Source organism: Macaca fascicularis, chromosome 4 (genome assembly GCF_037993035.2).
Source record: "Macaca fascicularis isolate 582-1 chromosome 4, T2T-MFA8v1.1".
NCBI lineage: Eukaryota > Metazoa > Chordata > Mammalia > Primates > Cercopithecidae > Macaca > Macaca fascicularis.
Window position 1 is genome coordinate 128,828,436 of NC_088378.1, and position 25,308 is coordinate 128,853,743.

At 48.9% G+C, this 25,308-nt stretch overlaps 1 protein-coding gene and 1 long non-coding RNA gene across 2 annotated transcripts; both read left to right on the forward strand.

The window, feature by feature from the left end:
• The first annotated feature begins 905 nt into the window (after positions 1–905).
• PRPH2 (peripherin 2) lies at positions 906–24,068 on the forward strand. Its single transcript, XM_005552982.5, has 3 exons — positions 906–1,750; positions 19,092–19,338; positions 22,123–24,068. The coding sequence occupies exons 1-3, from the start codon at positions 1,170–1,172 to the stop codon at positions 22,333–22,335; spliced, it is 1,041 nt and encodes a 346-aa protein (XP_005553039.1). The 5' UTR covers positions 906–1,169; the 3' UTR covers positions 22,336–24,068.
• On the forward strand, positions 6,465–7,055 carry LOC135970628 (uncharacterized). The gene is made up of 2 exons (XR_010586417.2): positions 6,465–6,589; positions 6,893–7,055. It is a non-coding gene; the product is annotated as an uncharacterized lncRNA (long non-coding RNA).
• Positions 24,069–25,308: the final 1,240 nt, after the last annotated feature.

Sequence of the window (25,308 nt, forward strand, 5' to 3'; positions counted from 1 at the left end):
AATTCTTTTTTTTTAGACAGAGTCTCACTGTAGCCCAGGCTGGAGCACAATGGGGTGATGTCAGTTCACTGCAACCTGCACCTCCTGGGTTCAAGCGGTCCACCTGCCTTGGCCTCCCAAAGTACTGGGATTACAGGCATGAGCCACCATGCCTGGCCATTATATATTACTTTTTAATTTTACAAGTTGCAAATGTTTTCTCACAATCTGTCACTTTCTTTCTTTCCTTCCTTCTTCTCTTTCTTTTCTTTTCTTTTTTTTTTTTTAATTTGAGACAGGGCCTAACTCTGTCACCCAGGCTGGAGTGCAGTGGCATGATCACGGCTCACTACAGCCTTGACCTCCCCAGGCTCAGGTGATCTTGCCACCTCAGCCTCCAGAGTAGCCGGGAGAACTACAGGTGCGTGCCATCATGCCCAACTAATTTTTTTTTTTTTTTTTTTTTTTTTGTGGAGACAGGGTCTTCCTATGTAGCCCAGGCTGGTCTTGAACTCCTGGGCTCAAGCAATCCACCCAACTTGGCCTCCCAAAGTGCTGGGATTATAGGTGTGAGCCACTGTGCTTGGCCCTGTCATTTCTTTTTTCAAAGAGGATAACAATTTATTTGACCTACAGAAAGTTTTAAATGTTGAAGGAGATTGGCCTGGAAATGTGCTTTTGGGGAGCAACATGGTCTGAGCCAGACCTCCAGATACAGCCCATTCTTTTGGCCATTCTTGCCCTTTGCTCCTGATTCTCCAAGCTGTACCCAGAGCTCTCTGGTCCAGCATGTACCTGGAGGCTGCTTTTGACCATGTTTTGAGAGTGGCATGGCTTTATCTAATGGGATGAACCTGGCTAAAGAGATTAGCAAAACGTCTTGTGGATCCCACTTTTAATCTGCAGCATTCAGGCTGCCCCTTCTTGGCTGGGAAGGGCACTGAAGAAACAACGCCCAGGACCAGGACTAGCCCCTGCTCAAGCTGAGATTCTGAGACCCCTGCCACCACTACTGCATTTGCAGGGATCCCAGGCTAGGAGCGCTCGACATGGGCAGCCCCCAGGGCAGCTCCCTACAGCTTGGGCCATCTGCACTTTTCCCAAGGCCCTAAGTCATCCGCCTCTGGGCTCGTTAAGGTTCGGGGTGGGAGCTGTGCCGCGGGAAGCAACCCGGACTACACTCTGCAAGCATGGCGCTACTGAAAGTCAAGTTTGACCAGAAGAAGCGGGTCAAGTTGGCCCAAGGGCTCTGGCTCATGAACTGGTTCTCTGTGTTGGCTGGTATCATCATCTTCAGCCTAGGACTGTTCCTGAAGATTGAACTCCGAAAGAGGAGCGACGTGATGAATAATTCCGAGAGCCATTTTGTGCCCAACTCATTGATAGGGATGGGGGTGCTATCCTGTGTCTTCAACTCTCTGGCTGGGAAGATCTGCTACGATGCCCTGGACCCGGCCAAGTACGCCAGATGGAAGCCCTGGCTGAAGCCATACCTGGCTATCTGTGTCCTCTTCAACATCGTCCTCTTCCTCGTGGCTCTCTGCTGCTTTCTGCTGCGGGGCTCGCTGGAGAACACCCTGGGCCAAGGGCTCAAGAACGGTATGAAGTACTACCGGGACACAGACACCCCTGGCAGGTGTTTCATGAAGAAGACCATCGACATGCTGCAGATCGAGTTCAAATGCTGCGGCAACAACGGTTTTCGGGACTGGTTTGAGATTCAGTGGATCAGCAATCGCTACCTGGACTTTTCCTCCAAAGAAGTCAAAGAGTGAGTGGCTTCCAGTCCTGGGGTCAGAGCTATTAATATATCGGGGACACTGAGGCTCAGGCCTCTGACCAGTCCCTCTCCCCACACCCAGTGCCTTTTCCTCTCCATTGGGTGCACACCTTATTGCTGCGTATGTGAGGGTGTATCAGGTTGAACCATATGAAACTGCTAATATTCTACCTCTTTGACCCATAAAAAAATGGCAACTTCATATGGTTCAACCTAATGTTGGCTAAGGTGGGAAGAAGGTGTCAATTTATATAAGCTGTTTGGATAGGAGCTCCTTGGGAGGAAGAGCCAGGCAGGAATGTGTGTCCGCTTTATACAGAGGGATGGAGGTCATTCATCGATCACAAATACTGAGGTGCTATTTGGCTGTTTGTCTCATTCATTCAAAGTAGCTGGATTCAATCCCAGAAGTTCAAATTTCCTATTTAGGGCCGGGCACGGTGGCTCACACCTGTAATCCCAGCACTTTGGGAGGCTGAGATGGGCTGATCATGAGGTCAGGAGATTGAGACCATCCTGGCTAACACGGTGAAACCCTGTCTCTACTAAAAATACAAAAAAATTAGCTGTGCGTGGTGGCGGGCGCCTATAGTCCCAGCTACTCAGGAGGCTGAGGCAGGAGAATGGTGTGAACCCGGGAGGCGGAGCTTGCAGTGAGCCGAGATCGTGCCACTGCACTCCAGCCTGGGTGACAGAGCGAGAACCTGTTTCAAATAAATAAATAAATAAAAATAATTTAAAAAAGTAAAACAATTTCCTACTTAGTTCCCTTGTTTTCCAACCTTTCAACCCTGAGCATCCATTCCCAAGACGTTTGTCTGGATATGTTGGAAAGAGCAAGGGAAGGGAAAGTCACGAGATCTAGGCTGAAGTTTTGACTCTGTTGTTCAAGGTCTTGTGACCTTGGGCAGGTCACTAGTCACTCTGCGCTGTGGTTTGCCTATCTTTTAAATGAAGGCACTGGAATAGAATAGGTAATTTTGGAAGTCACCTCCTAGCCCTGGCTGGCACCTGGCATGCAGCAGGTACTCATCAAATGCCTGCTGGTGTTTACTTAGTAGGTCATGATAGTGCAACGTGATAAAACATTTCTAAAGTATTATTGGCATATGTAAAAGTAAAATGCTGCGATGGGCTGTGGGAGGTGCTGGTGAAAGAGGGACTCTCAACTTCTGTGTCGGAGGGAACAGCCTGTGTGCTGGCTCCAGTGGGCTGCTCTTCTCAACACGCCCACCAACCTGGTGCTTGAGTGACTTTTCAGGGAAAGGGCAGCCTGCCTTGAGGCAGCTGCTCTCACTCACCTCTTCTTTCTGTCCGACTCGACCCTACCTGGCTGAGGTTAGGGGTTCAGTTATTCCTAGGGGTGGTTTTTTTTTCTTCTGAGTAAGGCTGGTAAGTCCAAAGGGAACTTGAACTCAGGGCATTGGTACCAGCAGCAGGACATGTCTGAAGCCCAAAACAACATGAATGACGCCCAAATGGCTAGCTTAGCTGCCCTGCAGATGGAAGGGACGTCACAGTGAAGGTCACTTCTCGGGATTTTATTTTCTTGTGGATGGAGATTACTGCTGCAAATCCCCAGTCAGGAGAGGATTGTAAAGGGCTGTGCCCTTCCCAGGTGACAGGTCTGCAGGGGCAGCACAAGATGCCACGATTTATATAAATCTCCCGAGGAGAGTGTGAAGCCAGGGGCACAAGCAGAATTCCTGGGGAGTGGGAGAGGCCGGTGGTAGAACCAGCCTCTGTGAGCAGATGAGAAGGGGCTTTTCATCTTTTCCTCCATCATTTCCCTTGATTGTCTCCTGCATAGAGTCAGTTCTTGGATAGATGTATTCAAATCTCTCGGTAACTCCAAGTCCCCTTTTGTATCAGAGTGAAGGAATGATCTAGGTCACTCCACTCTCAATGGTCAATGGATTCAAAAATTTCAGGCAAATATTTAGCTGAATCAAAACTCCTTCAATGTCCCATACTAACTTGTTGGTGGGAAATTTTCCAAACTCTATTGACTTGGGAAAAATTCTTCTATTACACGCACAAAAAATGCAGCAGTAATATTAAGAGAAACCAAAATAGGAAAACAAATTCAAGCTAGCTTCTCACCCATAACTTGATTAATGCCTTTAATTTTTCTACATTTCAGTCTAGTATTGTTCACATTTACATAGTCATACAGTGTAATCATAGTATAAAGACAATTTAAGGCCGGGTGTGGTAGCTCACGCCTGTAATCCCAGCACTTTGGGAGGCGGAGGCAGGCGGATCACCTGAGGTCGGGAGTTCGAGACCAGCCTGACCAACATGGAGAAACCCCGTCTCTATTAAAAATACAAAATTAGCCAGGCATAGTGGCTCATGCCTGTAATCCCAGCTACTCAGGAGGCTGAGGCGGGAGAATTGCTTGAACCCAGGAGGCGAAGGTTGCGATGAGCTGAGATCTCGCCATTGTACTCTAGCCTGGGCAACAAGAGGGAAACTCCGTCTCAAAAACAAAACAAAACAAACAAACAAACAAACAAAAAACCACACACACACACAATTTAGTGTTCCATTTTGTAATCTGATAGTGTAACATTTGCATAATGTCCAAAATGATCATGTTTAATGGTTGCATAAGAAGTCCACTGAAGCCAGGTGCAGTGACTCACACCTGTAATCCCAACACTTTAGGAGGCCGAGGTGGGTAGATCACGAGGTCAGGAGTTCGAGACCAGCCTAACTAACATAGTGAAAACCCATCTCTACTAAAAATACAGAAAATTAGCTGGGCGAGGTGGCATATACCTGTAATCTCAGCTACTCAGGAGGCTGAGGCAGGAGAATCACTTGAATCAGGGAGGTGGAGGTTTCAGTGAGCCGAGATCACGCAACTGCACTCCAGCCCGAGAGACAGTGTGAGACTCAGTCTCAAAGAAGAAGAAGAAGAAGAAGAAGAAAAAAAGAAGTCCACTGAATGAATGTACATGCTTAGGCAGGCATTCAAATTTTTATTTACCTCTATTATAAGTAACACTGGAATGGGCATCTTTGAGCCTTTTACTTCTCTCTGTCTCTGTCTTTTATTTCCCTTAGGCTAAATTTCCAGGAAAAAATGGACGTTTGGCTTTAACTTTCCACAAAGTTGGTCTTAAGACACAATTAGGGCTGGGATCAGTGGCTCATGTCTGTAATCCCAGCTCTTTGGGAGGCCAAGGTGGGAGGATCACTTGAGCTCAGGAGTTCGAGACCAGCCTGGGCAATATGATGAAATCTTGACTCTAAAAAAACAAAACAAAACAAAACAAAAACATAAAAAAATTAGCCAGGAGTGGTGGCTTGCACCTGTGGTCCTAGCTACTCAGGAGGCTGAGGCAGGAGGCTCATTTGAGCCCAGGAGGCAGAGGTTGTAGTGAGCTGAGATCATGCCACTGCACTTCAGCCTAGGTGACAGAGTAAGACCCTATCTCAGAAAATAAAATAAAATAAAATAAAATAACTGAATAAATAAAGAATTAGCATACAGGTTTCTTAGAACTGAAATGCTGCCGGGCGCGGTGGCTCACGCTTGTAATCCCAGCACTTTGGGAGGCCGAGACGGGCGGATCACGAGGTCAGGAGATCGAGACCATCCTGGCTAACACGGTGAAACCCCGTCTCTACTAAAAAATACAAAAAACTAGCCGGGCAAGGTGGCGGGCGCCTATAGTCCCAGCTACTCGGGAGGCTGAGGCAGGAGAATGGCGTGAACCCGGGAGGCGGAGCTTGCAGTGAGCTGAGATCCGGCCACCGCACTCCAGCCTGGGTGACAGAGCGAGACTCCGTCTCAAAAAAAAAAAAAAAGAACTGAAATGCTTTTCTCCTTTTCAAAACCTCCGGTGACCTCATACCTCAGTGGGCTGCCTGTTCTTCCAAGGGTATAGCCTGATAGGGCCACCTTTGCCGAGAGAGGATCACATTATCATTTCCCACAGACTTTTCTTTTTATTTAATTAATTAATTAATAGTTATTTTGAGGCAGGGTCTCACTCTATTGCCCAGGCTGGAGTGCAGTGGCACAATCTTGGCTCACTGCAACTATCACCTCCTGAGTTCAAGCTATTCTCGTGCCTCAGCTTTCCAAGCAGCTGAGATTATAGGTGTGTGTGGCACCACACTGGGCTAATTTTTTTTTTTTTTTTTTTTTGAGACAGGGTCTCACTTTTTTGAGATGGTCTCACTATCCAGGCTCACTACAACTCCCACTTCTCAGGCTTAGGTGATTCTCCCATCTCAGTCTCCCAAGTACCTGGGACTACAGGTGCGAGCCACCACATCTAGCTAATTTTCTGTATTTTCAGTAGAGACAGGGTTTCGCTATGTTGCCCCCAGGTTGGTCTTGAACTCCTGAGCTCAGATCATCCACCTGCCTCGACCTCCCAAAGTGCTGGGATTACAGGCATGAGTTACCTTGTCCAGCCTCCAGCTAATTTTTCTATTTTTAGTAGAGATGGGGTTTCATCACGTTGGCCAAGCTGGTCTTAAACCTCTGGGCTCAAGTGATGCTCCTGCCTCAGCCTCCCAAAGTGCTGGGATTCCAAACATGAGCCACCGCACCCAGTCCCACAGACTTTCACATGAATCATCACTGAACAAGGCCCACAAGGGAAGTGAGGCTCCTGGGGTTATGTTCAGAAAGCTGCTCAGAGCTGGGTTTGCCTGAGGGGCAGTGCCTGAGAGCACAGCTCTTATCTAAAGTTGGTAGAAGGAATGAAAGAAGGACTGAATGAGAGACTGTGGAATGGCACCTACTCCCACCTCCAAGGAAAACTAAAACATTTTTCTGTTCACGTTTTCACGGCTTCATTTTGGAAGGTTTAGTAAGTTTTTTTTTTTTTTTTTTTGAGACGGAGTCTCGCTGTGTCTCCCAGGCTGGAGTGCAGTGGCGTGATCTCGGCTCACTGCAAGCTCCGCCTCCCGGGTTCACGCCATTCTCCCGCCTCAGCCTCCCAAGTAGCTGAGACTACAGGCGCCCGCCACCTCGCCCGGCTAGTTTTTTGTATTTTTAGTAGAGACGGGGTTTCACCATGTTAGCCAGGATAGTCTCGATCTCCTGACCTCGTGATCCACCTGCCTCGGCCTCCCAAAGTGCTGGGATTACAGGCTTGAGCCACCGAGGTTTAGTAAGTTTACATGACAAAGCTAGCTCTCCAAAACCCATCCATGAAAAATGTAAGTTACATATATATATATTTTTGAGATCACAAGCACTGAGAAACGGTAAGCATTTACCTTCTGGATTATCTCGGCACACCCCCGGGGCTGGGATTCTGATGGCAAAGACGTGAGGCCGGCAAAAGGGCAGGGAGAGGGAGGTTATCATCCAACAAGATCCTTCTCTTTTTTTATTTGTTGCCCAGGCTGGAGTGCAATGGTGCGATCTCAGCTCACTGCATCCTTGCCTCCCTGGTTCAATTGATTCTCCTGTCTCAGCCTCCCAAGTAGCTGGGATTACATGTGCCCGCCACCAGGTCCAGCTAATTTTTTTTGTATTTTTAGTAGAGACTGGGTTTCACCATGTTGGCCAGGCTGGTCTCGACCTCCTAACCTCAAGTGATACACCCTCTTTGGCCTCCCAAAGTGCTGGGATTACAGGCGTGAGCCACTGCTCCTGGCCACCAAGATCTTTTTAAAAGAAATTTCTGGCCAGGTGCAGGCTCATGCTTGTAATCCTAGCACTTTGGGAGGCTGAGACAGGAGCATCCCTTGAGGCCAGGAGTACAAGACCAGCCTGGGCAACATAATAAGACTTCACTTCTACAAAAAACAAACAAAAAAAGGCCTGGTGAGGTGGTTCGCGCTTGTAATCCTAGCACTTTGGGAGGCCGAGGCGGGTGGATCACTTGAGGTCAGAAGTTTGAGAACAGCCTGACCAACTTGGTGAAACTCTGTCTCTACTAAAAATACAAAATTAGCCGGGTGCGGTGGCTCACGCCTGTAATCCCAGCACTTTGGAAGGCTGAGGCGGGTGGATCATGAGCAGGAGATCAAGACCATCCTGGCTAACAAGGTGAAACCCCGTCTGTACTAAAAATGCAAAAAAAATTAGCCGGACGTGGTGGCGGGCCCCTGTAGTCCCAGCTACTCGGGAGGCTGAGGCAGGAGAATGGCATGAACCCAGGAGGCGGAGTTTGCTGTGAGCCGAGATCGCACCACAGCACTCCAGCCTGGGCAGAGCAAGAATCCGTCTCAAAAAAAAAAAAAGAAAAAAAAAAAAGAAAAAATTAACCAGGTTCAGTGGCACATGCCTGTAATCCCAGCTACTTGGGAGGCGGAGGCAGAATTGCTTGAATCTGGGAGGCGGAGACTGCAGTGAGCTGAGATGGTGCCATTCTACTCCAGCCTGGGCAACAAGGGCGAAACTCCATCTCAAAAAAAGAAAAAACACCAACCAAACAAAAACAAACAAAACAAAACAAAAAAGAGCTAGGGCACAGTGGCATGCACCTGTGGTCCCTGCTACTTGGAAGGCCGAGGTGGGAGAATCACTTGAGCCTGGGAGTTCGAGGTTGCAGTGAGCCAAGATTGCGCCACTGCACTCCAGCCTGGGTGACAGAGTGAGACCCTGCCTTAAGAAAAAGAAAAAAAATTATTTTCTTAAAAAAAAAAAATAGAGATGAGGTCTCACTCTGTTGCTCAGGCTGGTCTTGAACTCTTGGTTTCAAGCAAGCATCCCACCTCAGCCTCCAGAGTACCTGGGATTATAGGCACCCACCACCATGCCAGGCAGAATTCTCCTTTTTTTTGTTTCTCCTCTCCCCATCAAATTTGGATGAGCCAACAAAGAGTTTGGGGTGAGCCTCTTTCTCCTGCTTGACCTGAGGACTGTGGGGAAGCAATCCCAGGAGAAGTGAGCTGGTCTGAGCACGGATAGCCTGGAGAAAATGCACAGGGATCCTCCGCTGACACAGACGGGGCATGGGCCGTGTGTGGTGCCACGATTTCCAGGCATTTCTGCAGGCTCTGTCCCTGGAATAACTTTCCATTCTGTGCAGTGGGCACTTCACTAGACTGGGCTAGAGAAAGTTGAGGTCTTCACCTTCTGGCATCTTCAGTCCAGCTCCTGAGAGGAGGAGCTGGGTGCCTGCATTCTGGCCTCCCCCGTTGTGCCCCACCTTGGGGCCCCCAGGAACCTGAGGATAGAGTGCATAGCCTCAGTAAGCATGGAGGGGTGGGCAGGTTTGGGAGATTTCTCAGAGGAATCTTTAAGATCCAGGCTGGCTCCTGAAGGTTCCTGATCTAATGAATAAGATCAGGTAGAAACAATTCCATATTTTTATGGGAATTTACAAGAGTTTTGTTTGTTTGTTTGTTTTGTTTTTTGAAATGGAGTCTCACTCTATCACCCAGGCTGTGGTGCAGTGGCACGATCTCAGCTTGCTGCAACCTCCGCCTCCTGGGTTCAAGAGATTGTCCTGCCTCAGCCTCCTGAGTAGCTGGGATTACAGGCACATGCCACCACACCTGGCTAATTTTTGTATTTTTAGTAGAGACAAGGTTTCACCATGTTGGTCAGGCTGGTCTGGAACTCCTGACCTCAAGTGATCCGCCTGCCTCAGTCTCCCAAATTGCTGGAATTACAGGTGTGAGCCACGGCACCTGGCCTTACAAGAGTTTTGGCTGCTCTGTCTCAGGGGAGTAGCCCAGTGACTGCACCCCATCCCCAGCCTGCCTATGACCATGTTGCCAAGTCATTTGGGAGAGAGAAAAGACCCAAATTTATCCTGCACAAAACCCTTCCTGGGAAGTTTTTGTCTTAATTTTTTTAGTTTTTGTTTGTTTGTTTGTTTGTTTGTTTGAGACAATCTTGCCCTGTTGCTCAGGCTGGAGTGCAGTGGCACCGTCTTGGCTCACTGCAACCTCTGCCTCCCGGGTACAACCGATTTACCTGCCTCAACCTCCTGAGTAACTGGGATTACAGACGTGTGCTACCACGCCCGGTTAATTTTTGTATTTTTAGTAGAGACAGGGGTTTCACCATGTTGCCCAGGCTGGTCTTGAACTCCTGACCTCAAGTGATCTACCCGCCTCAGCCTCCCAAAGTGCTGGGATTACAGGAGTGAGACACTGTGCCCAGCTGGTATTATTATCTCCATTTTACATATGAGAAATCTGAGGCCCAGGAGGTTAAGGGACGTGCCTAAGATCACACAATAGGAAGTGGGGGAGGCAAAAAACAAAACAAAACAAAACAAAACAAAAACCAGTTTCGGCCACTTGTGGTGGCTCACACCTGTAATCCCAGCACTTTGGGAGGCTGAGGCGGATGGATCACTTGAGCCCAGGAGTTCGAGACCAGCCTGGGCAACGTGGTCAAACCCCATCCCTACAAAAAATACAAAAATTAATTAGGTGTGGTGGTGTGTGCCTATAGTCTCAGCTACTCGGGAGGCTGAGGTGGGAGGATCACCTGAGCCGAAGCAATTGAGGCTGCAGTGAGCTGTGATTGCACCACTGTACTCCTGCCTGGGCAACAGAGTGAGACCCTGTCTCAAACAAAAAGAAAAAACAGCTTTATTGAGATATAATTCACATACCAAACAATGTACCCATTAAAAGTATGCAATTCAATGGTTTTTAGTATATTCACAGAGTTGGACAACCAACATTACAATCAATTTTAGAACATTTTCATCACTTCTAAGGGAAACCTTGCATTGTTTAGCTTTACTCCCTAGCCTCCCCTCCCCCTAGCCCTAAGTAACCACTCGTTTACTTTCTATATCTATAGATTTCCCTGTTCTGGACATTTCATATGAATGAGTCATATAACATTTGTCCTTTTGTGTCTGCCTTCTTTCACTTAGCATAGTGTTTTCAAAGTTCATCCACGTTGTAGCATATATCAGAACTTCATTCCTTTTTATGGTGAAATAATATTCCATTATACAGCGTGCCAGATTTTAATTCTGCTCCTTTCACCCTACTCTGCTGTTTCCCAGTGATGTTAAAGTACCTCTTGTATACCTTCGGCATTAAATGAATGTTTGTTCACTGAGTGACAGAAGCCTCAAATTATCCAGGCTGCTTGGGGTAGGGGAAGTCTTGCTTTTCTCCCTCTTCTCCCTGTCTTTCTTTTTATTTTATTTTATTTTATTTTTATTTTTATTTTTTATTGAGATGGAGTCTTGCTCAGTCACCCAGGCTGGAGTGCAATGCGCGATCTCGGCTCACTGAAACCTTCGCCTCCCGGGTTCAAGTGCTTCTCCTGCCTCAGCCTCCCGAGTACCTGGGATTACAGGCACCCACCATCATGCCCAGCTAATTTTTGTAATTTTGTAGAGATGGGATTTCTTCACGTTGGCCAGGCTGGTCTCAAACTCCTGACCTCAGGTGATCTGCCTGCCTCGGCCTCCCAGAGCGCTGAGATTACAGGTGTGAGCCACCGCTCCCAGCCTTTCCCTGTCTTTTTGCTCTCCATTTCCTCTCCCAGAAGGACAGGGAAAGGAGTGGACAGAGATGATGCAGGGTTGGAAAACATGAATGGATTAGGTTCGGATTCCAGTGCTTCTGTGCCAACATCTTAAATAATCACGAGGTGGCCCCACAGAAACTAGGAACACCATCCTGGGCTCTGCAGGGCCTGTGGTAAATGGGGTTGTCACTGGGCTTCAACCTCCCACATCTCATCTCGCTCCCCTGGCCTGGTGGTCCTGGGTGGGCCAGGAAGAGGGGGACACACTTTCTGCTACACTTGGAGGAGGCTCTCAGAGGGAGGAGCCAAATCCAGAAATGCTATCTCCCTCATTGACTCTCTCTTTTCAGAGCAAGGTGTCAGTGAAAGAGATGTATAGTTCTCTCTCTCTCTCTTTTTTTTTTTTTTTTTTTTTTTTTTGAGATGGACTTTCACTCTATTGTCCAGGCTGGAGTGCAGTGGCACCATGTCGGCTCACTGCAACCTCTGTCTCCTGGGTTCAAGCAATTCTCCTGCCTTAGCCTCCCGAGTAGCTGAAATTACAGGCGCCCAGCACCACACCTGTCTAATTTTTATATTTTTAGTAAAGACAGGGTTTCACCATGTTGGCCAGGCTGGTCTCGAACTCCCGACCTCAGGTGATCCACCCGCCTTGGCCTCCCAAAGTGCTGGGATTACAGGTGTGAGCCACCGTGCCAGGCCTGTAGTTCTCAACTGATGCTCTTTTATCTTGTTTTATTGCATTTTCAACTTCTATTATAGAAAAAAACTCAAGCTTTTACAAAATTAAAGAGTTCAGTATAATTAATTCCCATGTAGCCATCACCTAGCCAGGTGTGGTGGCAACACACCTGTAACTCCAGCTACTTGGAAGCTGAGGTGGGAGGATCACTTGAGCCCAAGGTCTCTTAGAAAAAGGGAAAAACAGATTGGGCGCATTGGCTCATGCCTGTAATCCCAGCACTTTGGGAGGCCGAGGCGGGCAGATCATGAGCTCAGGAGATTGAGACCATCCTGGCTAACACGGTGAAACCCTGTCTCTACTAAAAATACAAAAAAAATTAGCTGGGCGTGGTGGCGGGCACCTGTCGTCCCAGCTACTTGGGAGGCTGAGGCAGGAGAATGGCGTGAACCCGGGAGGTGGAGCTTGCAGTGAGCCGAGATCGTGCCACTGTACTCCAGCCTGGGCGACACAGCAAGACTCCATCTCAAACAAACAAACAAACAACAAAAACAAAAAAAACCCCAAAAAACAAAAGGGAAAAACAGACTTGGCACAGTGGCTCACGCCTGTAATCCCAGCACTTTGTGAGGCTGATGGGGGTGGATCACCTGAGGTCAGGAGTTCAAGACCAGCCAGGCCAACATGGTGAAACCCTGTCTCTACTAAAAATACAAAAAAAAAAAAAAATTAGCTGGGCATGGGCGTCGTGGCGAGTGCCTGTAATCCCAGCTACTTCGGAGGCTGAGGCAGAAGAATCACTTGAACCTGGGAGGCAGAGGTTGCAGTGAGCCGAGATTGCACCATTGCACTCCAGCCTGGGCAACAACAGAGAAATTCTGTCTCAAACAAAAACAAAAACTAAAAACCCAAAGACAAGAAGCCATCACCTAGGAACAAATATCAACATTTTGCCTGTTTCATATATACTACCCTCCCCCAAACACGTTCTCCCCTTCTGAATATCCTAAAGCAAATCCTGGACATACTTTCCTTTTACCTATAAATACTTTAATAGGCATCTCCAACAGACAAAGAGGCTTTATTTGTTTTTTGCCCTTTTGTTTCTGCTGAACATAAGCACAAGACCAGTCACAGTCAACAGAATTAATGGCAATATCAACCAATACCCAGTCTATGTTCAGTTTTCCCTGATAGTCTCGGAATGCTTTTTACAGTTGGTCAATTTAGGATCCAAACCAAGTTTATGCTTTGCATTTGGTTGTTTGGTTTCCCGTCTGTTTTACTAAGAAACTGGCCCCTTTTTCATGCCATGTATGTAAGAGAAACTGGGATTCTCCTGCAGAATCCCCCATAGTTTGGAAATGGGCAATTGCAGTCAAGTGGTGTTGTTTAACTTGTTCTTCTGTTCCCTGTATTTCCTCATAAACCAGTAGTCTGGGTCTAGGTGTGGTTGGATCAGGCTCAGCTGTGGCAAGAACATTTCCTACATTGCCGCTCTGTGCATCTTACCGGAGCACATGAGGAAGAACATGAGGTCTTCAGTCAGTTTACAACACTTCTTTTAAAGGTCGCAGGATGAGCAGAGCTGTAGTATCTTGGGGTGAGAGGTAGAGCATGAGGGAGCTCAGACATTTTGGAACCAGGGACTACCAGCCAGGAAGGCCTAGCCAGGGGTCCCCAGTCTGAGGGAGAAACTGGCACCAAGCTTTCGCTGTTCACCATTCTTCCCAGGGAACCCACAGACTACATACAGGTACCTGCTTGCTCTTCTTAAACAATTCGTAGACATCTCAGGAAGAAGAATAGAACCTGGCTAGATGGGGTGTCTCCCCTCTCAGACGGGAACTCTTTGAAGGCAGAGCTGTGTTTCCCCTTCAAATTGGGGCTTCCTGAGGGCTGGGCTGTGTCTCCCCTCAGACCAGGGCTCCCTGAGGATGGGACTGTGTCTCCCTCAGACCAGGGCTCCCTGAGGATGGGGCTGTGTCTCCCCTCAGACTGGGGCTCCCTGAGGATGGGGCTGTGTCTCCCTCAGACTGGGGGTGCTCCCTGAGGATGGGGCTGTGTCTCCCCTCAGACTGGGGGTGCTCCCTGAGGATGGGGCTGTGTCTCCTCTCAGACCGGGGCTCCCTGGGGATGGGGCTGCGTTTCCCTCAAACTGGGGTTCCCTGAAGACAGGGCTGTGTCTCCCCTCAAACTGGGGCTCCCTGAGGACGGGGCTGCATTTCCCCCTCAGACAGGGGCTCCTTGAGGATGGGGTTGCGTCTCCCCTCAGACTGGGGCTCCCTGAGGACGGAGCTGTGTCTTCCTCAGACTGGGGCTCCCTGAGGACGGGGCTGTGTCTCCCACAGACTGGGGGTCTCTGAAGACAGGACTGTGTCTCCCACAGACTGGGGCTGTCTGAGGACGGGGCTGTGTCTTCTCCTCATGGCACCCCTCACTGTCTGTACTACCTTACGCCCAGTGACTTACTGTCTTAGTTCACTGGGAGCTGCTGTAACAGAATACTTGAGTCTGGAAAGCTGATAAAAAGCGAGATTTATTTCTTACTGTTCTGGAGACTGGGAAGTCCAAGGTGGTGGGGCCGCATCTGCTGAGGGGCCTGAATTCATCCTTTTCTCAGGAACCCACTCCTGTGATAATGGCATTAATCTGCTCATGAGGACAGAGCCCTCGTAATCCAATCACCTCTCAAAGGTCCCATCTCTCGCCACTGTCATGCTGGGCCTCACGTTTCCAACACAGGAACTTTGGGGGACACATTCAAACCACAGCACTACCCAAAAAAGCCATCTTCAAAGCATACTAAACACATAGTGTGTACCCAATGCTCTACGCATGTGGTCCCATTTAATGTCCACCATCCCGTCAAGTGTTTAAAATCTCATTTCTTAGATGAGAAAACTCAGTCTCAGAGAGATTAGGCCAGTTCTCAAGGTCTCACAGGTGTCCCTCAGCCAGCGTCCTGCTTGGGGTGACCCCCTGTCAGGTATACCCCTGCCCATTGCCCTATGACTGGCCTTACTGATTTGATTCACTTACTAAATTATGTTGGTTTTTCCAGAAAAACTCAGACATGATCATTTTCCCAGGCTCTATGTGCCTTACTTATGGGACAGTGGCCTAGAACATAGGCCTTATTTTATTCAAGACCCTTTCAAACCCTAGTGACTCCTCCCCTACTGCAGAGTGAAATTCATAGCCTGGGAAACACGCTGTGATATAAATAGCCGGCTCACCACTAAGGCGCTCTCCTCTGCCTGGCTTTGTCTTAAGAGGGTGAGAGGAGCCTTAATCTGTGGTTGGAATGAGGGCAAGCACTGAGTAAACAAGACGATGTTTGGAGTGGGGGAGGGATAGCTCCGGAAGTGAGAGACCCCAAGGGTTCCCAGGCTGGTGACCCAGGCAAGTCCCAGCGTTCACCAAGCTCGGCCTTTTCCCCCAGGCTGACCCGTGTTGCCCCTGGGAAGTTCCCAGTGTGAGGGAGACGCAGCCCTGTCTTCAGGAAGCCCCAGTCTGAGGGGACATGCAGCCCTATCTTCAGGGGTCCCCAGTCTGAAGGGAGACACAGCCCGTCCTCAGGGAGCCCTCAGGGGAGCCGGAGGCCCAAGCCAACGGCCTTTCCCACACTGCTCCAGCTTGTCTTCCCACCCCTGCCCCAATTCCGTCACCCACAGCCCGGTGCCCCCCAGCGAGGGGCTGCAGAGGGACAGCTGAGCAAGACACAGTTTCTGCCTTCCCCACGCACGTGGCTGGAGTGGGGCTTTGAGCGGTGGGCAGGCAGTGCCAGCCGGCAGGTGCTCCGTGTTGGGACCACTACGGAGGGTACCCCACACGATCCTGCCCTCAAGGAGCCGACAGCTTCTTCACCACAGCTGGTAGAACCTGCACTGCCAACTCCCCAGTGAGGGCTCTCCCGTGATATGATATCGCGTGGCGGGCTCTGTTCTTACAACCTGATGTCAGCTCCCAGGTACTCAGAGCACGGCCCCTGGCGGCTCTTGCTTGGCCAGCTGCCCGGTGAGGTGGTTTTGCTCACAGCGCATGGCTACTATGTATTAATACCAGCACTCTTCAAGCACTCTTACATGTATCACTTCATGCAATCCTCGCGTCAACTTTGTTTTAAATATAAGGAAGTAGAGGCAGGGAGAGGTTAAGGAACTTGTCCAGAGGGATGGAGCTGGCATGTGGGCAAGCCAGGAGTAAACCCAGGCTGTCCTGCTCTTATCACCAACCTGTGCTGTCCATGCCACCCAGGGCCATCTGGTCTCTGGGCAGTGTGTTCTGCCCATGAAGTAGAGGGCAGGGATTACAGGGCGCGTGGAAACATGTTTACCATGACCCAGGCCACCTCATGCAGCCCTCCTAGAAAGTCTTAATCATAATAGACGGAAATCAACACGCTTCATGGAAATGGAACGCCTGTGGTCCTTGAGCACACCAAAAGATGCTCAGCTTCACTCGTAATGAGAAAAATGGAAATGAAAACAACCCCGAGATACTGTTTTCTAAAGATCAGGTTGGCAAAGATCAAAAGTCTGATCTGTGTGGATGCGGCTGTGGAGGACGGGTTCTCCTAAGCTTGGCTGGTTGGGTTTGTGAACCGCCCCCTCCCCGCTCAGCCCCCCCGCAGGACAGACCAGTGGAGAAATATGGCAGGTATCTGGCAAGATCACCCTTTGATGCCAGGATCCATCTTCCAGGAATTTACCTGCTCCGTATAGTCACAATATGCAAAATGACTGATTTCCATGTTTGTATTAATGAGAGACTGGGAAAACTGAAACTTCCATCAGTATGGAACTGGCTAGGACCCATGTGCCATCCACACAATGGGAATACCATGCAGCTCTTAAAAAAAAAGAAAAAAAAATCCAAGACACTCTACTGACAGATATGAAAATATCTCAGCTGGGCGTGGTGGCTCACACCTGTAATCCCAGCACTTTGGGAGGCTGAGGCAGGCGGATCACTTGAGGTCAGGAGTTCCAGATCAGCCTGGCCAACATGACAAAACCCCGTCTCTACTGAAAATACAAAAGTTAGCTGGGTGTGGTGGTGCACCACTGCACTCCAGCCTGGGTGACAGAGTGAGACTTCATCTCCCACCCCTGCCAAAAAAAAAAAAAAAAAAGATCTCCAAGATATTGCTAAGGGAAAAACGAAAGGTTCAAGACAGTATGTATATAATGTTCTCATTTGCAGTAATAAAAAGAGAACAGGAAAAATGAAAACATGTTTGCTTGTCCATGCATGAAGCCTCTCTCTGGTGGAGCTGGCCACAGCGGTCAGGACCTGGAGGCTGAGAAATGAGGAGTGGGAGGAATTTTGTATTAAAGAAATTTTATTTAGAAGCGAAACATGGACATCTTTTAAGAGATTCGTGACCATTTCAATGAACATTGTTTAAAATAATCTCTATTGGAAACAATTATGCTCTCTATTATGTTCTAAAAGTCTATTATGTAACACATTGTTCACCTGCAACTTTTTTTTCTTTTCTTTTCTTTTTTTTTTTTTTTTGAGACAGAGTCTCACTCTATCGCCCAGGCTGGACTACAGTGGTGTGATCTTGGCTCACTGCAACCTCTGCATCTCGGGCTCAAGTGATTCTCGTGCCTCAGCCTCCCGAGTAGCTGGGACTACAGGCATGCACCAAAACGCCTGGCAAATTTTTTTGTATTTTTATTAATTGTAGAAATGAGGTTTCACCATGTTGCCCAGGCTGGTCTCGAACTCCTGACCTCGGGTCATCTAATCACCTGGGCCTCCCAAAGTGCTGAGATTATAGGTGTGAGCTACTGCACCTGGCCTACGCGCAACTTTTTGTTTTCTTTTTTTTTTTCTTTTTTGAGACGGGGTCTCACTCTGTCGCCCCAGCTGGAGTGCAGTGGTGCGATCTTGGCTCACTGCAACCTCTGCCTCCCGGGTTCAAGTGATTCTCCTGCCTCAGCCTCCTGAGTAGCTGGGACTACAGGCGCGTGCCACCACGCCCAACTAATTTTTGTATTTTTAGTAGAGACGGGGTTTCACCATATTGACCAGGATGGTCTCGATCTCTTGACCGAGAGACAGTCTCGGTCTCTTGATCTTGATCTCTTGGTCTCGTGATCTGCCCACCTCCGCCTCCCAAAGTGCTGGGATTACAGGCGTGAGCCACCACGCCTGCCCACAACTTTTTATTTAGATGACAAGCACACAGTCAAGTGCACAAATCTTTTTTTTTTTTTAAGAGACAGTCTTGTTCTGTTGCCCAGGCTGAGTGCAGTGCAGTGGTGTGATCATAGCTCACTGCTGCCTTGAACTCCTGGGCTCCAGCGATCCTCCTGCCTTGGCCTCACAAAGTGCTGGGATTACAGACTTAAGCCACCATGCCCAGCCAAATGCACGAATCCCAAGTGTGCAGCTCAATGAGTTTTGACACATGAAACACCTGGGTAATCACACCCAGGTCAGGTAGAACATACCTAGCCTGTCTGAGGGGAAGGGGAGACTTTTCACTGTAAAGATCCCTTTTGAATTCTGAACCTGTGTGAATGTATAGTAAGCTCTAAATAAATATACAAAAAAATTTAGAAGTGCAGAAGATATGCTGGGAGCCCCGCCCATCAGCCTGGAGAACCTGCTTGCAGTTGTGTCCCTTAGGTGAGTCAGGAGCTCCCCCCTGACTGGGGGTGGAGTCCTCTGAGGGCAAGAACTGTGCCTGCCTCGGGTCTCCATCCCCTGCCTTTGCACAGGCCCTAGGCCTGAGCAGGCCTTCTGGAAACACCTGGCTGGAAAGGGCCTTGGCCACCAGTGACCTGTAAGGGGGAGATGAGGTTGGTGAGGGAGCTGGGGCGTCACCAGTGGCAGCCAGATGCTTGTCCATCAACAGCTCCTGTCCTGCTGCTCCTCCTCCCCTCCAGGCATGGCCCCAAGAAAGGGCCTGGCAGCACAGAGTGGTTGGGTGAATTTCTGTATTCCCTATTGACTTGAGTCTTGGATTACCATCTGCCTCAACCCTCTAGACCATAAGGTCGAGGAAGGCAGGGGCATTTATTCATTGCTTTGTCTTCAGTGCCTAGAACAGTGGCTGGCATGTAGCAGGTGCACAGCAAATATATACCAAGCGTGTGAGTGAATGACTATTCCAAGCTTCCAGAGGCAGGGGATGGGAGGAAGTGGCCCCTGGTGAGAAGCCCAGGAAGCCCATCTCCAGTTGTCTCTTTCCCTTCCAGTCGAATCAAGAGCAACGTGGATGGGCGGTACCTGGTAGATGGCGTCCCCTTCAGCTGCTGCAATCCTAGCTCGCCACGGCCCTGCATCCAGTATCAGATCACCAACAACTCAGCACACTACAGTTACGACCACCAGACGGAGGAGCTCAACCTGTGGGTGCGTGGCTGCAGGGCTGCCCTGCTCAGCTACTACAGCAGCCTCATGAACTCCATGGGGGTCGTCACACTCCTCATTTGGCTCTTCGAGGTAGGCCCTGGGCCAGCTGGGGGTGGGGGTAGGGAGAGCCTCTGGCCCCTTCCGGTCTAATGGGGGCGGAGCCAGGCCTGGAGAGAGCATGCCTCCCTCCTTGGAAACAGCCTTCAGTGAGGCTGTGAGTCAGATCAGCCTGGGCTTGAACCCCACCCAGTGCCTCCACCTTTTGTATTTATTTATTCATTTATTTAGTTTTTGGTTTATTTCCCACCACTTAAATTTTTTTTTTTTTTTTTTTTTTTTTTTTTTGAGACTGAGTCTCTCTCTGTTGCCCAGGCTGGAGTGCAGTGGCATGATCTTGGCTCACTGCAACCTCCCCCTCTTGGGATCAAGTGATTCTCCTGCCTCAGCCTCCCCATAGCTGGGACTAAAGGCATGTGCCACCATGCCCGGCTAATTTTTTGTATTTTTAGTAGAGACGGGGTTTCACCGTGTTAACCAGGATAGTCTCGATCTCCTGACCTCATGATCCTCCCGCCTTGGCCTCCCAAAGTGTTGGGATTACAGGCGTTAGCACCGCACACAACTGACACATTTTTTTTTTTAATTTAAGGTGAGATTTATAAAAGGTAAACAATTTGGTGTCATCTAGTTGATTTACAATGTTGTGCAACCACCTCTACCTAGTTCCAAAAGATTTCCATCAGCCCCCAAGAAAATCTCACACTCATGAAGCAGTCACCACCTCCCAACCTGCCCCCAACCCCTGACAACTATTCTCTGGATTTATGTATTTTGGACATTTCATATAAATATACCCATATTACGTTTGGCTTCTTTTAGTTAGCATGCTTTGGAGGTTCATCCTGTGTCCCCACTTTTTGGTACTGAGGTCTTAGTCATTTAACCTCTCTGTTATATGGGGTGACAGCACTTAGCTTTGGGGACTATTGGGAGGCAACATGAACAGCATATGCAGGTGTTCAGGAAATGGGTACTGTTTGGATTTGGGCTTCTTGAGACGCTGGCCCCCATTTACCTGTTAGTCTAATAATGTGTGGGTTCATCTTATCCGCAACGCTCAGTTCCTCTGTAAACTATAGGGCTTGCAATGTAAGCAAATCCTCAGTGAGTGTGCTGAATTTACTCCTTGGTTAAAGAGATATTCATTTTTAATTTTTATTATTTTAAATTGTTTATTTATTTTTTTTAGAGACAAGAAGAAAAATTCACTGTGTCGCCCAGGCTGGAGTGCAGGGGCATGATCGTAGCTCACTGCAGCCTCAAACTCCTGGGCTCAGGGCTCTTCCCACCTCAGCCTTCTGAGTAGCTGGGACTATAGGCACACGCAGAGTAGCTGCAAGCGGGTGCCCTGAGTCACACTCCATAGAGTCTTTTGTAGAAATTGGGTCTTGCTCTGTTGCCCAGGCTGCTCTCTAACTCCTGGTTTCAAGCAATCCTCCTGCCTTGGTCCCCTAAAGTGCTGGGATTACAGGTGGGTGCCACTGCACCTGGCTGAGAGATCTTTCTTTCGAGACAAAGTCTTGCTTTGTCGCCCAGGCTGGAGTGCACTGGCATGATGTCAGCTCACTGCAAGCTCCACCTCGTTCAAGTGATTCTCCTGTCTCAGCCTCCCAAGTAGCTGTGATTACAGGCGTGCACCACCATGCCCAGCCAGTTTTTGTATTTTTAGTAGAGATGGGGTTTTGCCATGTTGGCCAAGCTGGTCTTGAACTCCTGACCTCAAGTAATCCACCAGCCTTGGCCTCAGCCTCCCAAAGTGGTGGGATTACAGGCGTGAGCCACCATGTGCGGTCAGAGATATTTCTTAAACATGTACCTGTATGCCAGGCACTGCTCTAGGAGTTGAATGAGAGACTGTTAGTAAATGAGGTGGCACGGTGACTCAGGGTACGTGCTTTTAGCTACCTTGAGAGCAGAAAATCCAAACTTCAAAATCCCAATGTACAAAGCCAGGAACATTTGGTGAGGAAGCTTTTTCCATTGAGGAGATTCCCAAAGATTCCTTTAAATGAGTCACCTTGCCTGTGCACCTAATGCCAGCTGGCAACATGGGGTAACCACCTATCTACAACAGTAACAACAAAAAAAAAAAAATACAAAAATTAGCCAGGTATGGTAGCAGGCCCCTGTAATCTCAGCTATTCAAGAGGCCGAGGCACGAGAATTCCTTGAACACGGGAGACAGAGTTTGCAATGAGCTGAGACCATGCCACTGCACTCCAGCCTGGGTGACAGGGCGAGACTCGTCTCAAAAAAAAAAAAAAAAAAAAAAGTACCACACAGCAGATGCAGAAAAGAGGTGACCTCTTAATTCCACCCAAAGAAGTTACTGAACCACACAATATGTGCCAAGCGACAGAGTGTAGAGGGGCACCGAGGTGAAGGAACCCAGGATTAATGCACCTGGGATGGGGGCGACCCGAGGGGGCGGGGAGGGAGGATGAGCTGCAGGGGAGCTCACCAAGGGCTGAAGATGAATTAACAGATGAACATGGAGTGGAACAAGGTTCTAGGCAGAGCATAGCAGATGGTAAAGACCTAGAGAGGAGAGAGTATGGGGCATGGGCGAACCCAAAGCAGCCCAGGGTGGCTGGAAAGGGAGGAAGAGAGGGGTCTGAGATGAGGCTGGAGGAATCAGGTGTGTTGAGCACTGAGGGCAGGGCAGCGTGGGGCAGGCTGTCACCAATCCACATTCCACAGTGCTCAGGTTAAGTCCTCTCTGGGACCCTCATTTTGAGGCTCCTGTGGTTTCCGAATGATCCAGCTCCCAGTGATTCTCCCAGATTGTCTCTAAATCTCTTCTCCCGCCATCAGGTGACCATTACAATTGGGTTGCGCTATCTGCAGACGTCACTGGACCGTGTGTCCAACCCCGAGGAACCTGAGAGCGAGAGCGAGGGCTGGCTGCTGGAGAAGAGCGTGCCAGAGACCTGGAAGGCCTTTCTGGAGAGCGTGAAGAAGCTGGGCAAGGGCAACCAGGTGGAAGCCGAGGGCGCAGACGCAGGCCAGGCCCCAGAGGCTGGCTGAGGGCCCTGGGGCCCCTCCCTTCCCGAACACTGAGAAATAGTGGACTCAAGAAACGCGGATCTCCCCCTCGTCCAACTCTGAAAGTCTGAATCTCGCAAGGAGGGCACCATCTCACAGAGACTCTCCCTGATGGTGGAATTTAAGTTTAGGGTCCCTAAAAGCATTTGACACACAGTTGTTGAATGACTGACCCAAAATGTGAATGAGTGAGCTCCCTTCAGGCCCGCTGCCCTAGGATATGCCCTCCTGGTGACTCAGGGGCTCTCTCAGATGGCTATTTAGTCCTACCCTACAGTCACTGGCCGTATCCAAGGGCTGCTCCCCTTTTAGAATTTACCTCTTATGAGCTCCATGTTGCTTCACTCTATATCCAAAGTGTCACTTGGTGCATAAGTACAGAAGTCTGAAAAATGGCCATGTTGTCTTTTTTTTTTTTTTTTCAATGCCAAGATTGACAGGTTGGCCATTTGCTTAATGCCAGAAGTTGGGGGAAAGTTACACTTTTCTAAGAATAATGGACTCTTAAGGCATTGAGGGCTCTAAACAGGATTCTTTAATCATGACGCAAGAGAATTTCAAGGCAGGAGATTATTTCCCCTACCAAAAACACAGTGAAAGGCCTGCTTTTGTGTCCCATTCACATGCCCTCGGTCACTGAGTCTGGAGTGAACCATGGGTTGAGGAAGTCAGGCTGCTGGCGTGTCCCAGCACCACATCACCCCTAGGGTGCCGGGTGATCTCGTGTGGCTCATCTGTGGAAGCACTGGGGTGGGCTGCTGCCCTGCTGTGGAAGAGGAGCAACAATCAGACATGAGTCCACCCTTTGGAGACCAGGCCTCAGTTCTTGGTGGGCCCAGGGATACCCACACAGGTGGCCATCACAGCCCTATGGACAACACTAATTGTCCACAGCAAAGGGCAAGGAATTCTCTGGGAGCTTCTTCTGTTTCTTCCCTCCCAGATACCCATCTTGAAAAACACTATTTCTGGAATGCTTCTGCATCTAAGGAGATTCTTTGAGATAGCCCATCTTCCTGAGCTAGCAAATACATGAGTTTTCACTTTCTTTAGGAAAGAGAAGCTTTCAGGGGAAGGAATGATTTTGCTGACTTCCCAGACCCTGGTGACCAGACCAAGGCGGGGCCCAGCATAATTCCGCCAGTTGGATGAATATTCAAGAGAGCTCATTCCTACCTGGCTGGAGACCACAGCCAGAAGGCAAAAACCAGAAAGGGAACAGTAGATAATTTACCTCTGCTTCTGACCGATGGTGTTTGGGAACAGGTTACTTGGGACTGAGTTTGGGTTCTTTGCTGTCCTAAGAACTTCAGTGTAGAGAAAATAAGACTTCTGGTGCTGCCTGGGGTATGTTCTGGGCTTAATTCCCCCAAGCAGACCAGATCCAGGATGTCTGGACACTCTGTCAGACGTTGGTCCCAAGTTTAATTAGATTTCTGAGTCTCATTGAGGCCAAGGAATGATCCCTACTGAAAAAATGCTGAGCCAGACATCTTTGGCAAAGGTCCCTGAGCTCTCGCCGTCTCTCAAGAGTGCTGAGAACCATGGTGAAAATGCTGCTCTAGGCCCACAAGTGTAACTATGCTGTTAACAGCTGTCAACAGATATTAAAATTCATACTGTATGAAAATCACTTTTGTTAAATGACTAAGCCCATTCAACATGTATCGCAGAATCCCCTACTACAGCTAGTATTTGCCAAAAAGGAAAAGAAACCCACCCTAAAAGGAAGCATTGGTAACAATCATTGTTAGAAACATGGCCTGTGTATCACATCACTCCATCTGGCCATCTCTTACCTGTAACAACAGCGACTATTATAGCAGTGACTATTATTATATCCAAATAATCTCAGCATTTGCTAGAGTTTGAACCAGAGCTGAATACATGGAATTTTAATGTAGTAATTTAGGCAAAACTCCAAGCCATTTTTTCTTCTCCTCTGGCCAAAACATTATTTCCTCAAACAGGGAAATATCCCTACGGGGCCAGGTTTATAGGGGCAAATGTGAACAACCTGAGCATCTGAAGGTTGTTGAGAGGCCCAAGAGTGCATTGACCCTACAATATATCTCATTCATTGGTTCGGAGCAGGCTTAGAGTTAACTGCATTTTAACAGGTCTTCTCAGGTAGCCGGTAGTTGCTAGAGAAACCTGGACCATCCCTTTTGGTCACCTACCAGTGCCCAGGAAGTCTCTACTATCAGGTTTTTGCTTGTGTGTAACTTCAGTCTTTCGTTGGGCTGGTGTAAATCCTGTTCTCCTGAGGGACCCAGGCAGCTTTTTTTTTTTTTTTTCCTTCCAAATATGGAGTTTTGCTCTTGTTGCCCAGGCTGGACTGCAATGGCATGATCTCAGCTCACTGCAACCTCTGCCTCCTGGGTTCAAGTGATTCTCCTGCCTCAGCCTTCCTACTAGCTGGGATTACAGCATTGGCCACCACACCCCGCTAATTTTTATATTTTTAGTAGAGATGGGGTTTCGCCATGTTGTCCAGGCTGGTCTCGAACTCCTGTCCTTAGGTGATCTGCCTGCCTTGGCCTCCCAAAGTGCTGGGATTACAGGAGTGAGCCACTGCACCTGGCCCAGCCAGCTTTTAAAGTTCTGCCAGCATAGCCCTGGGACAGGGGTGAGGGGTAAAGACAGAGCCTTAGGACTTTCATTTTTAAAATGCTCACTCCATAGTGAAGAAACAGGTGATGACTATCCTGAATATTTGGGAAGCTGTGTCCTGGAATTTTTGGCCTCAGTTCCAGAACCCACAACTTCTTTACAACATGCTTCAAGCCCAGGACTGAGCTGCCAGTAAATAAACCCCTAGTAACCTTAATATGGGTTAATAAGATTAGGTGCCCGCTCTGCACGCTCCCCTGCCCCTCCTCGTTCGGGCACCTGTTATGCTAAGCCAGCATGTTTGCAGCTTAGCCAGGGGCAATCGTGGACCAAGAAAGGGCT

What these genes read in the sequence shown, in the direction of transcription:
- PRPH2 (XM_005552982.5), top strand. Translation starts at nt 1,170, where the DNA reads ATGGCGCTACTGAAAGTCAAGTTTGACCAGAAGAAGCGGGTCAAGTTG. An exon ending in TCCTCCAAAGAAGTCAAAGA is followed by an intron (nt 1,751 to 19,091) that starts GTGAGTGGCTTC and finishes TTTCCCTTCCAG; the next exon opens with TCGAATCAAGAGCAACGTGG. An exon ending in TCCTCATTTGGCTCTTCGAG is followed by an intron (nt 19,339 to 22,122) that starts GTAGGCCCTGGG and finishes TCCCGCCATCAG; the next exon opens with GTGACCATTACAATTGGGTT.